At 39.0% G+C, this 13,622-nt stretch overlaps 1 protein-coding gene across 7 annotated transcripts in view; it reads right to left on the reverse strand.

The window, feature by feature from the left end:
• The window catches only part of CSMD3 (CUB and Sushi multiple domains 3), a 1,209,558-nt gene extending 1,196,696 nt beyond the window's left edge, over window positions 1–12,862 (reverse strand). For all 7 annotated transcript variants that reach the window (XM_054656949.2, XM_016959787.4, XM_016959793.4 and 4 more), the window contains exon 1: window positions 12,590–12,862. In XM_054656949.2, the coding sequence (XP_054512924.1) occupies window positions 12,590–12,767 (178 nt within the window). In that variant the 5' untranslated portion in view covers window positions 12,768–12,862. The remainder of the gene's footprint in view (window positions 1–12,589) is intronic.
• Window positions 12,863–13,622: the final 760 nt, after the last annotated feature.

The following is a 13,622-nucleotide window of genomic DNA, read 5'->3' on the forward strand; positions in this document are numbered from 1 at the left end:
TAAGGTGTTGACCTTGATAAGTTAGCTCAGTCTTCTTTCATGTGAATCATGAAATAAGGGACAGAGATTTGAATTTAAATTGAAAGTATTAAGAAGCCAAGGAGGAGTTCTGAGACAGGAGCAAACATTAAAAAAAAAGTGTAAGAGCACAATTTGGTGATCACAAATGATTATATTATTGTACAAACACTATTAAAGAAATACATGTGGGATCTTCATTAATACTGGATAAACTAGTTACTATCAGTTGGCTGAACAGATGGGAGTCAATAAACATTTTAATTGGAAATTACAAGAGAAAATTACATTAGGTTAAATTGCAAAAATGATGCCTTTCATTGGAAAGTTACAAACAGCATCTGTAGAATGTTATATTTACCTGTGATAAGGTAAAGATACAATATATATGATATATAAATAAAGGTGGTGTCAACTACACTGATATTTACATGGGAAGAAAATCCCATTGAAGAGCTAAACAATTTTACAATAATCTGATTATTTTGGTATTATATACACAGAAAGCCTGCTTCAAATAGATGATGACTTCCTGTAGGATAGGCACTAGATCTTCATCCCTATATTCTCAAAGTCTAGGCAAGAGTCTGATACATACTGGTTCTCAATAAATAATTGATAGCTGAAGGAATGTCTCAAAGAGTTCTAGAACTGATAAGTAACCCACTGGTTGTTTTGCAGAAATAAAACTTAGTGATCACTGTATCCTTCACAACTTAAATTATGTCAATCCCATAATATTCACTTCAAAATAATACTATTCTAATACATAAAGCATAATATTCTAAATTTTACTTTAATCAAAAGAAAATTATATAAAAAATTAATTTGATATTTACATGAAATAGCAAATGATAAACTTAATATGTCTAACATCTTCCAATTTCTTTTTAGGCCTTTGTGAAATTGCTTTTGAAAGCATTACATAATTAGAATATAAAGTCTTTCTAAAATAGGAAATTTTTAATAATTTTTGTGAAGACGGGGAAAATAAGTAGTAATCTTCAAATTATTGAAAAATGGCTAATTTCTAAGAACTCACAAATTGGCAATATATAAAAAATAAGGTCAAAATGTCATTTCTGATATCTACTTGTTAATATATTAATGAAGACTCTCAAGCTAACACAGATATTAAAGGTTTTCTAGCACTTTTCTAGAAAATTGATCTTAAAAGTTTCTGTCTGACCTCCCTTAAAAAGATTAAACAAATAAAAGAGTACTCAAGTACTAGCAGGATTTATAGACGAAAGTTTTTTAAAAGGCTGTAAAAAGAGCCTTGAACATGAATTCAATACAGGTAATTATGAGCCTGTCAGCATTTCTATTACAAACTTCATTTAGAGGTTTTATCATTTCCATAATCTTAAAAACTAGGAAGCCGAAAGTTGGCACACAAATTAGCAGCCTGGATGCAAATTTATTTACACAAAACATTTGAATCAGTTCAGCTGTTTTGATTTATGCATCAGCCAAAATATCTTAACTCCAGATTTCTCCATATATGTGAACACTGAGTAAATATTTTGTCTAGAGTACATAGTTAGGTCACTTAAGAGTATGGAATCAATAAATTCAAGGTAGAGTATGTATCGTCTCCAAAAGAGTCAGCTGTATTTTTTTTGCCAGTTTTTCTAACTTTGATCCCTTATCTTGCATATGCAGCCTTTAGCAACACAGAGTTCAATATTAGAAAATGCAGGTAGCTCAGCATAAATTCATTACTAACATTTAGTTGAGATTAAAATTATACTTCTGATAATGGATTCAGAGAAGCCATTTCTGCATAATGAAAATATAGTTTAAAGGTGAAAACTAAATCACTTCTAAAAATTACAAATTAGCTTAATTTAAAGCTTATATTTTTTAAATTATTGACTAAGTTGATAAACTTCATTGTGGGTGTATCCATTATGTGGTACATTATGTGTTATTTTAAGAGAAAATAAAATAAGAATATATTTTCCTCAAATATCCTTCAAATAAGATAACTCCCATAATGTAAACAAGCAAAAAAGATAAGAAGATTAAAAAAAAAAACATAGCCCCATAGAAAGCTAAAATATATATTTGAGAAATTATAATAATATCAAATAACAAAACACAGCTGAAAGTTTTATTAAGTAGCTATCAAGAAGAAACAAATGGCTAATAGGAATGTGAACTAGTTTGGGAAAAGTTGTTTTGATTATCTACCTCTCCCTAAGATCATGAAAATGAAATGCCAAGTGAATTTGTGATTTTATTTTATTTTATTTTATTTTATTTTTATTTATTTATTTTTTTTTTTGAGACGGAGTCTCGCTCTGTCGCCCAGGCTGGAGTGCAGTGGCGCGATCTCGGCTCACTGCAAGCTCCGCCTCCCGGGTTCACGCCATTCTCCTGCCTCAGCCTCCCGAGTAGCTGGGACTACAGGCGCCCGCTACCACGCCCGGCTAATTTTTTGTATTTTTAGTAGAGACGGGTTTTCACCGTGTTAGCCAGGATGGTCTCGATTTCCTGACCTCGTGATCCGCCCGCCTCGGCCTCCCAAAGTGCTGGGATTACAGGCGTGAGCCACCGCGCCCGGCCGAATTTGTGATTTTAAATCTCAATAAAATCAAATAAATACTAACAACAATTGGATGCATTCTAAAATGAAAAACCTGGCTGATCATCAGTTTTCAACAATAAATAAAAGTTTGGAATGAATAATTGTAAAAAACAGACTTGGAGACAAATCGTAAATGTACCTTTATCTGGGACTTGACCAACCTTGGAGAAATCTACATCTACCTGTTGTAAGATCATATATCAAAACTATTTAAAATAAGAATGGCCTATGAAGAAGTATTAAATGCAATAAGTATATCCTATGACTAATACAAATGAGGACATTATTAGGATAGCTTATCTTTAAAATTAAAAAGACAGGTTAAAATAAAATTTCTGAAAATATAACAACAAATAAAGCTTTAATAATGCATGTAGAAAAAGGCTAGTTTATATTGGGAGAGTCTATAAAGTTTAGAAATGACAAAAGTAATATAGTTACATATGAAAATATATTTTATCATATACACAAGAAAATGTAATGCTAAATTTGAGCACTTAAGTATAATAAAAACATTTTTTCTTTCATAGACTGATGTATATCTATATTCCCCCCAGTTAATCCTTAAGTTAATCTTTAGATTGCATGTGAAGTTTCCCATTTGCCTATATTAATATACTCATGTATCTGTGTCTCCTTACACAATTACTTCAAAAAGTCTAGTCTTAATTCTGATCAGGATTTTGGGGTAGGCACAGTGGTCTCTCCATTCAATGAGCTTTACTCTCATAAACCAATTATGTCTAAAAAAAAAAAGAGGCTCATAAAATAGTATCAAATACAAGAAAAGTACACTGGACAGGTAAAGACTGGTTTTCACTCTCTAGCTTGGCAAGTCTTTTCATTTCTCTGGCCTGTCCCCTCTTTTATGTGAAGATACACAGCTACCCCTGTATTTTTAACTAAAGGGCACTTATGGACTGAAATAGACTTTGTGAATGGAACTTGGATATGCATATTTTAATTTTGAAAAATATGTATTTGCCCCTACAAATAAATCTAATGCACATTTCCTTCCTAGTAAACACTAGATTGGGGACACTGTGAGAACTTCCATATCCTTTAAATTCTGTAGAGCTGAGTGGAAGATTAAGATACCAAGTAAAACAATTTTATTTTTCAATGCTTATGATACAATTTTATCATTTTATATGTGAAGTTCATAAATTTATCTGCATTCACAAATTTTAAATTTTACTCAAGAGCCTCCATTAGGAGCTAAGGGTTATAATGTTTACCTCTGTTTTATCTTACTTAATGTGCTAGTTTTATATTTTATAGTGTCATATTTAACATATGTATTACCTGTGCATTTACTTTGCTTACTATCGCTTATAAAAGTAGAAAGTATCTTTTATATCTATTGTACAGACCATTTAGAGAACAAAATTAGTCAAGTTAAGTGAAAGATGTTGAAAATTACAAAACCAATTAAGTTATGTGTTACTCCAACTGTGGGATATCTGTCTGTCTATCTATCTATCTATCTATCTATCTATCTATCTATCTATCTTTCTGTCTAATCACGACTATTGATCTTAAGCTTTCTTCTAAATTAAATTTTCAGGGCCTCAATGTTTCTCTTAAAAATGAAGAGGTTTAATTGGTAACTTAGTCATTTACATTTTTCTTTTAGATTTTGGTAAGTCTATGGCTTATGAATCTATTATCCTTTCAGATTTCACTTAACCACTAGCTAACTGTATGATCCTGGCAAATCATTGAACTCTGGACTCAGAAAAATGTGTATTATTTGAAAATGGAGATAACAATCTCTATATAGGAGTTAATAGCTATCTCAAAGATACTTATTAGAATTCAATACAGGAAGAAAAGGGAGAAAAGAACTGTTTGAGATGTAAAGGACACTTTAGTTAAGGGCTTATCATAAAGCATCACACATGAAAAGACACAACATAGAATTTTATCCTGGTACCATTTCCCAAAACATAAGAATGTCTCGTATCCTTTCTATATAGTAAATAACTCTGATCATTCTGGAGTCAATCAGATAAACTTGTATAACAGAAAACTATGGCAAAAGCCCTTGCTTTTTTAGTTATTTGGGATAAAATAAGTCTACTTTTATGGAGTCTGTTTCCATTTACAAACTTCCTCTCAAAGTGGTATTTAATCATATTTTTTAATGTCATAGTTAAAAAATCCTCCCTATTATTTTAAACTCATGATCATTAATATTCCTTTAAAAATTGCTAACATCAAGCAAAGAAAATCTTCATAATCTTAAACATTATGAACTTAGCTTTTTAAGGGAATCACTCATTACTATTTATATATTTCAATCATTTTCTGAACATTTCAACTCCTCAAAGAGTAGAATTTCTTAACTTTGCAAATTTTACTCCCATATCATAAAATGACTTTAAAAAATTTCAACTATCACTAAAATTGATAACGTATGGATTGTTCTTATACCATTAATATTTATAAAATGTATTATTGTTTCTTAGAGAATTTTGAATAATTGTCTTATATATATATCATGTGAAAAAATATGCAGATGAAAATGTAACTAGAGAGAATACATAAATCTCATGTAAATATGACTTAAACATAATAAAACCCATGAAAAAAAGAAACATTTCTCTAGATTTAAAAGCTTTTAAGTAAGAAATTGTCTACAGATTATAAGAAATAAATAAAAATTTGATGTTAAGTACTGCCCCTCAATGCTCTTTTGAGACATGAAAAAGTCAACACACTGATTTTATTTACAGACTTGTAATGTCAAGAAATAAACTTTACTGAAGATACAATTAGTTTATTTGAAGTACACATTATATCAGAAAAGTTTTTCACTCCATAATTATCTCCTTTTGTCTTCTACCAAATAAGTAATTATCATTTTTAAAATTTTACCACAAGCATATAATTACTAATAATACTAATTGATATATAGTACTGAAATATTAATTTTTCTGATTGACTATCTTCATTGGTGCCATCTGAGCTAACTTTCTAATAAAATTGATAAGGTAAAGTAGAAAAAGAATTGAACATGAGCTTGAATGCCCTGTCATCTAGTCTGAGTTCTGGAATTAATGGTCTTTGAAAACTACCAAAAATTACTTATCCTTTCTCGGCATTTGCGCTTATTGTAAAATACATGAGCAGTGAACTAGCTGATATTTAAGGACCTATGAATGTCATGATTTGTGACAAGATGAATGAACAAATTCATGTTAGTACATTAATCAATCCCTATTAAAAGAAATCAATATCAGAATGCAGGGGATGAAATCAGCACAGGAGGAGAGGTAGCATTTTTTTCTTTTTTTTTTTTTTTAGCTGTGAGTCTGCCCCTTATTCATATAGCCAGCACCAGAAGTAAATGTGTAAAAGTGATAAGCAGCAGTTTCAGAGTGTTTCTCAGCTGTATAATGGCCTGGGAACTTAGCCAAAGTGAAATAATAGCTAGTGAGAAGAGGCTACACTTTTTATTTACTGTTATGGAAAAGTGAAGGTGGTGGTGTTAGAGATAAAGTATGAGTTCATACAGGCTTTGCATGTGCATGTTTATTTGAATAATATTGGCAATAGCTACTAGTGCCAAGCACTGGGCTAGGTACGTAATTTATGTCATCTCCCTATAAACCCCCGATATTGTCATGTATTTTTTTTTTTTACAGATAATAAAACTGAAGCTTAGGAAAGTTGAATTGCTAGTCCAAAGATAATTGTTGCCAAAAATCATTATTTGATCTTCAGTGGCTCCAGAGCCCTTGCTCTTTCCACTTTACTGTAGGGTCGCTCAAATTTTAGAGTGCAATCTGGACTTACCTGGATGACTTGTTTAAACCATCAGTGTCTGTGCCCAACTCCCAAAGCATCTGATTCAACAGACCTTATCTGGGAAACTGAGGTATTTTTATTGCTAAAAAGTTTTTAGAGGATGCTGGTACTACTTGTTGGAGAACACTTTGAAAATCACTGTAGTCCAAACATTTAAGGGCCTGAACTGAATAATGTGATGATATCTAATGCCACATAATCACCATTGTTATTTTCCGTCCAAGCACAGGTATATAATACATATGTTAATGTAAATTTAGACATTTTAGAGATTTCAAATTAGGTTGCTGGCAACAAATTATCACTATATAGAAAATATTAATCATTAGGATTCCTTAACCAGCACCAAACAACAGCTTAGCAAAGCAACTTAAGACATGAAATATATTTGATGGCTGCAAGACTGGGGCCTTAAGAGAAGGAAAGGTGATCATCAGCATTGTGGCTGTGAATACCAGCAGGTCTTCAACAAATTGATTTTTCTCTGTGATACTTTTAAAAGTGATGTCCCTGAAGAGAATAAGAGCCTCACAAGGGGCCCAATTCTGAGAAAACCTTGCAGGCATGGATGTAGGTATACCTGGAAATACCGTGAATCACCCACCTTCTCACTCTGAGAGCAGAAAGATGAATTTGGCAACCGCAGTGTCTGTAATGGCACCATTCTCATACTCATCCAAAGTCCAAATCAATATTTCCACTGTATTCTAAATTATATACTCCTTTGGATGATGAGTAAAGGGAACAGAAGAAAGAGATAGGGAAAAATAGCTAAAGCTATGTTTTAATGTACATGTAAATAAACTAAAATGTTCTTAGATTTTACTTGTATCTTACACATTTTTTCTTAATCTGTCATTTACAACCATTTTATTTCTAATTTCCCAAATCTTGGAATTCAAAGTACAAGATGGCGTATTTTCTCAAAAGGTCATGTTGCCTAAAGGTACTGGTGCCTTACCAGGCGTATGCTTGGTGCTTTAAAATAGACAAAATATTGAAGGTATTTTATATCCTTAAGCCATTTCGGAAGCCCCTGATAAGTAAGTAGAAGAGAAACACCCTTTGGAACACATGAAGAAGTATATTTGGAGGCTAAGGAAGTAAACTTTAGTTCCCTCCACTTTTTTGCATTTGAGATCTTAGAAAAGTGTTTTAAGGTCAGAGTTTTTTTTTTTCCCGCACATGAGTACAAAGGCATTATTAACTGCACACCTCTCCTACTTTTTTTGGTTTGTTTTATCAGCTTTCACTTATGATAGAGTTTTACTGTACTTAGAACCATGCACAGATGACATTTGGTGTCTATTTGTTATTTCACTGTTTTGTAGACACCAAATTTTGTGTTTAGGGAAAAGACGCGTATACTCCAAATTAATTCAGCTACCCTACAAATAGAAATGCTAATTAATATCATGAAGGATAATAACTACTGGAACGAAGCCTTTGCTCCTGGAGTACTTAATTTATTGAGCAATTCTACTCTTTTTCTCCTTGAAGGATCTCAAGGGAGCTGGCATCAGGTTTTCAAGATGCCGAAACCTTCTCCTTAATTATTTCTGCTCACATACTCTTCCAATGAGGGCGTGATGCAGCACCCGCCTCCTCCCCAACCAGATGATTCCGGAAAGTACGGTGCTGCAAAAGGACATTTCAGAGCGCTTTCAACAAGCTAACTGTCCAGTGAAGTTCAGCTCCGAATTCTGGTAACCGTTCAAGCCCTGTCAGTCCGGTAAATTGGGTTAACTTAGCAACTCGGTGGTGCAAAGCCTCCCCAAAGACAAGACCGCATTCAGGGAGAAGAGAACCAGCCTCATGCCTGAGCCGATCTTTCTTCCTTTGGTTGTCCTCCTTCATTATTATTCTGCAATGCGCAGCAATCCCTGTGCGTGCCCCAGTGTCAGCCCCTTAGCTGGTCACTCCAGCGGGGCTGGGAGAAGACCACTTTGGCTACTCAGATGGCACTATGCTGTTTAATTTCTTCTGCTCTCTCCCTTAGAGTCTAACTAAGCCCTTGCAGCACTTGAGCCGGGGGCTGCCCTCCTGCTGGCCTTTCCCTCGTCGTTGAACGGATCTGGGGGACGGGGACGTTGTAGAGGAGCCACAATCCCCACTCGTTGTTTCCCCAATGTGCTTTCCGAACTCCCCGAGTGCGTCTTAGATAAGTTATTTGAGTGAGGACAGCGCTGCGGTCCGCCTGGAGAAAGGGAGCTTCCTCCGCACTTCTGCTTCATCGTGACCAGCAGTGGTCGCAGCGCCACTGGCCATCTGGAGTCCTGGGAACATTAAAGCCCTGTTACCCGCCAGGCGTTTCCGCCTAGGACACACTCACACCCACCCTCGGAGACTCCTAAAGGTTTCTCCGTGTCAGTTCATGTGTCCTCCTCCCAGCAGCACACACGCACACACACACGCAGGCACACACACACACACGCACATCAACAGCCAAGTCAGCCACCCAGTTTCAACCTCGGGTTGTCCATGAAAATTCAGGGAGGCTGATCTTCTTGAAGAAATTAAAGAGTATTCCCACAGGAAATAGATGTAAGGGAGGGGCGCCTGTCCAAACTACAGCAGGAGGGGGCCCTGACTCAGATACAAAGGTTACCTTTCAGTGGGTTTCTCAGTCTTGCTAGTGTTGGGGGAAGGGTTTTGATAATGGTTTTGTCTAGGTGGGTTTTTGTTTGCTGTTATTATTTTGAAAAGACATTGATTCCCCTTCCCTCAGCCCCCTTTATAAAGCTCTCTCAAGCTGAGACAGATATTTTCCTGATGTGTTGGGAAAGACTGTCGCCTTATGGGCGAGGACTGTGGGTGTCAGTCCCCGGGACACACGCGGGGCTGAAAGCTCCGACATGGCCACCTGGGCGGGCGTCTGTAAAAGGTGCTAATGAGTGCCTCTGGCAGCTCTTCCCCCTCATAAGACACCCGCGCCCCTCTCCAGTAGCAACTAACTGCGGGAGAGGATGCGATTTCCACTTTTGCAAAAGACCTCTGTGGCAGGAGTAGTATCTCCTTGGAGTCTCAGAGCACGCGGAAACGTGGATCCTTCGCGAAGTCGCTCTGGCGAGAATCCCTGGAAAGACGCTCTGGCGTGGGGTGCGCGACGCTGCACCCGGTCTCCCACCTGCTGCCTACCCAGAGATCTGTGCCTTCGCGGTACCTTCGCTGCACGGTGTGTGTTCCCCTGGGATCCACTGACAAGCAGCGTGGGAAAACATCCCATGGGTGTCTCTTTACATGGGCGGGACGCTTAAGCACGATTTGGAGATTCACAGTTTCTATCTGGGTGAGACCTAAACAGACACGCTGCAGCTGGAGGCATTTCAGAAACCTCTGCCTGTGTGTGTGTGTGCGTGTGTACCTGTGTGGGGGTGCGGGGGAGGGGAGTTCAGTTTGAAATAGGCATGGATCAAGTCTAGGCAGCACCTGCCCTGTCCCACGCCTCAGTTTGGTGCTCTCCACAGCCTTTTATTTCACATGACAGTGGAAATGAAATGCCAAGGAAAGGTTGTTTTCCTTTTCAGCCCCACCCGAGTGGTTCAGGCCTACCTAAGACCACTTTATCTTACACTCCGAGGCGTTTCCTCCCACTAAGCCTCTTTGTCATTGCTGTTGGACGCAAAGGTGAGATGGTGGAGGGATGAAAACTGTAGGCAGATGGTGTAATTCTCGTGGCTAGAGCTGTTCACGTGGAAAACTGCCTGCCTGGGACTTCCTGGACCCTCACGCTAGTCTAGATTAGAACCTGCAAAATCCTTACAACGGCTCCCCAGTCTGAGATTTTTCATGGACCTCACATTCCAGAAGAAAGTGTAGAAGACAAAAGCGAGCATAGACATTGGGGCAAACAATGTTTAAGGCATTGCATCAATCTTGGCTTTAGGAAAGCCTTGAGACAGGTGAAATTAAAATAAAATGAGGAAAGGGAGAGTAAAAAGCAACTATCAAAATTGGCATCATTCGGAGATTGACAGCAGGTCTAAAACATAAAACCTATGCAAGTTTCTCAGAATTTGGGGACAGTATTCCAAGTCGTAAAATGCAGGAGATGCCTTCCAAGTGCCCGATGAGTGACAATGAATAACTTTATTGACATTGAAAAAAATGTTTTTTACGTATAGTCTGTAGAATATTGATTTTGCACAGGATCAAAGAAGGCTATGACATACTCTTCCTTCTCAATATCTCCAAAGCTAAACCGATTATATCAGTCCAAAGTAAATTAACGCGCCTTTCCTTTCTATCGGCGCATCTCATTCGGAAAATACGGTAGGTGCGGGCGGCCGGGGCTCTAATTGCAGGCGGCGCGGATCAGCGTTAGTCAGGCGGTAATGCTCGCCCCGCTTCGGAGACTTCCCTCCCCCTTATCTGCCCCCGAATGTGTTTTGGCTCAACAGGTATCACATGAAAACTCGCACTTAAACCCTGGTCATCTTCTCACAGGAGCCACCCTTACATTTTTCTGCCAGGGCTGCTGCTGGCTATTCGCGCCTCCCCCACGCGAAGCGCGCGTCTAGCAGGCAGCCCCAGGGCCATCCATTAACCACCAACTCCCAGTGGCAGGCGAACTAAGCATAAATGTGTGGCTCCTCACCCGTCGAGCCAGCGACAAAGAAACCTTGTAAGCAACCTGAGCCGTGCTTTGTACATTTGGCAGTGTAGTTGTGCCACTTAGGACAAGCTTTTCGGCTCAGAGCTGCTCTGAGGCCCCAGAGAGAAAAGAAAAATCAAGCTTCAAGGAGCAGGTTGGGATTACAAGGCAGTTGCTGCCACAGAGACCGGGGCGACTGACTTCCTGGCATTTTGGGATGTAAATTAAAATTCTAGACATGCCACCCATCATTGGTTATAGTAGAGGGAAAGGTAACCTCTCCAGCTCCCTCCTCCCAAAACATGAATTATCATTTCCACTGAATGCAAATGAGCCGCCTTCCGTGGGGGGACAGCCAGCTGCAAGCTGGACAATAAACTGTTTCATAGAGACGCGGCCCGATTGCGGTTCAGAGAGGCACTCCTTTACAAAGGAAGAAGCGTCCAGTTTGTGTTGACAGCCCTGGCGCGCCTGGGCCAAAACAGCACCCCCTTTCCCGCGATCCCCCGCCCCCCCGCGACACACAGACACCCGGGATTTGAAACTAGCTTCACTGAAAGCGGCATCCATAGCGTCTATTCGAGCTGCCATGAGTATGGAGAGGTGATTGTTCAAAAAATGATGGCATGAGTCATAAACACCTCCTGAGTATTCTTTGCAGCAATTAATGGGCAGCAGGGTGCCGGAGAAGTTGTGGAAGAGAGCTATGGATCTATTTTCTCCCTAAGGACAGCTCTTTTTCCCATGATCCTGACTGTCCCTTGCCTTCCTGCTTGGGAATACATTTTTACATCCCACCTACCCCCTCCCCTATCTGTGCATGTGACACTCACTCTACCTGTCTGAACGCTGAGACTTGCTGGGGATTTTCTTTTGGTCGTCAGCTAATGACTTTCCTCCTACCTTCATTCATCCCTTAAGGTGGTTCTTTACACTTCATGGCATTTCAGACCCTTCGAAAGCCTCATTTTTTGCCAAACCTCTACCACAGGTCCTAGGGAAGCTCCCCTACATTTAACATTGCATAGAAGCCCAATTTACATACATATGCATGCAGACATTCATGTTGATGTGGCAGTGCTTGGAAGATCCCTGTGCCCTAATGCATTTAAAATCAACACATTCCTAGCACGTCGATAACTTTCTTCCCTGAAAGGGTTAAAAAGCATTTAGACCAGCGTCTTTAATATATATATTCCACCCAAAGCCTCAAGCCCTAGTGATCTGACAAGAAATCAAGGTAATCCTCACCACTAAGAAAAGTCTTGCAGAGGAATTCTGCCTGGATATCCACTAGTTAGAGGCTATACTAACCAACTCACGTATTCGTTTGAGCATACTGCAAGAATATTTATTGAGCACAAGCTCAATCACCGCATTGAACGCCAAATCTGGCAAGCAAAATGCATTTCCTATCTGAGGGGAGGAGAACGAGCTGTGAATCAACTCCTTCTTTAGTATTATCAGATTATTTTATCGGTGCAAATTGCAAAGTAAGCTGCCAGCCTCTCTCCATCTACAAGTCAGCCCACCTCCATCCAAAGCGGAGGGGACCCCCAAAGCAGACCTACCTTTCACACAAGACACCGTCAATAAAAAGACGAGGTTCCAAAACGTAAATCCACTTTTAATCCCCATTTTCTTCATCAGGATGAAGTCTAGGCGGCCACATTTAGCGCATCTTCGCGTGCCAGGCACCCAGGGTTTGGATTCCTTTGCTCGGCTTTCCCCTTTGCGGATCCCTTTCATATTATTCGCGAGCTCCTAATTCCTGCTCCTCAGCCCGGCGCAGTGGAGTTGTTGCTGTTGTTGGTGCGCGGTCACAGCTCGGAGTGAATGGTGTTTCTGGGATACCACAGCAACCTTGACGAGGACTCAACCATCTCTCCAACGGGGGCACAAAGTCTCCGCTACTCTGGATTCTGTCTTTTCTTGTGCGTTTTTTCCCCTCCACCAAAATCTACCCCAATTCTGGCTCGTTATAGCAACCACCAGAAACCACAAGTGAGCCTCTTAAAGCCCAGCTCTGCTCTCTGATAAACTCCACACAATATTTGAAATTAAGGGGCTTGCTTTTTTTCCCCGAATAGATCAATTCTGCCTGTAAAAGCAGCCCAATAAATAATGTTAGTGAGCTCTCCTTTGCAGGCTGCGAATACAGAAGCATGTCAAAGGAATATTTTAATCGGAGGATCTGTGTTGCTTTTGGGGAAACCGTGACGATAATGAATCGGGCTCCATCGATGCCCACGTCGTTATAATGGGACATGTGTTACTACTGTAGTTGCAGTATATTTCAGGCAGGCTTCTCCCATTTATTATCCTGTGATTTAATAGAAAAAGGAAATCACAGAGAATTTTCTCAATAAATTCTGCCTTCACACGGAGAAGAATGTATTTGAATACATGTATTTACATACTCAAATAACTACGTGTAAACCCGTCACTGGGTTTTTATGATTCGGGAAACGGATTTCATCCGTGGCCTGGGCGGGGGTGGGGTGGGGAGAGAAGTCAATGTCGTTTCCTCAAATAGTTCTCCCTTTCATCCTCCCAACCCCCTTTTCAGTTTGTGTGTGCCGCAGTTAAACTACTTTATCTGTG

The sequence above is a fragment of the Pan troglodytes genome, chromosome 7, assembly GCF_028858775.2.
Source record: "Pan troglodytes isolate AG18354 chromosome 7, NHGRI_mPanTro3-v2.0_pri, whole genome shotgun sequence".
Taxonomy (NCBI): Eukaryota; Metazoa; Chordata; class Mammalia; order Primates; family Hominidae; genus Pan; species Pan troglodytes.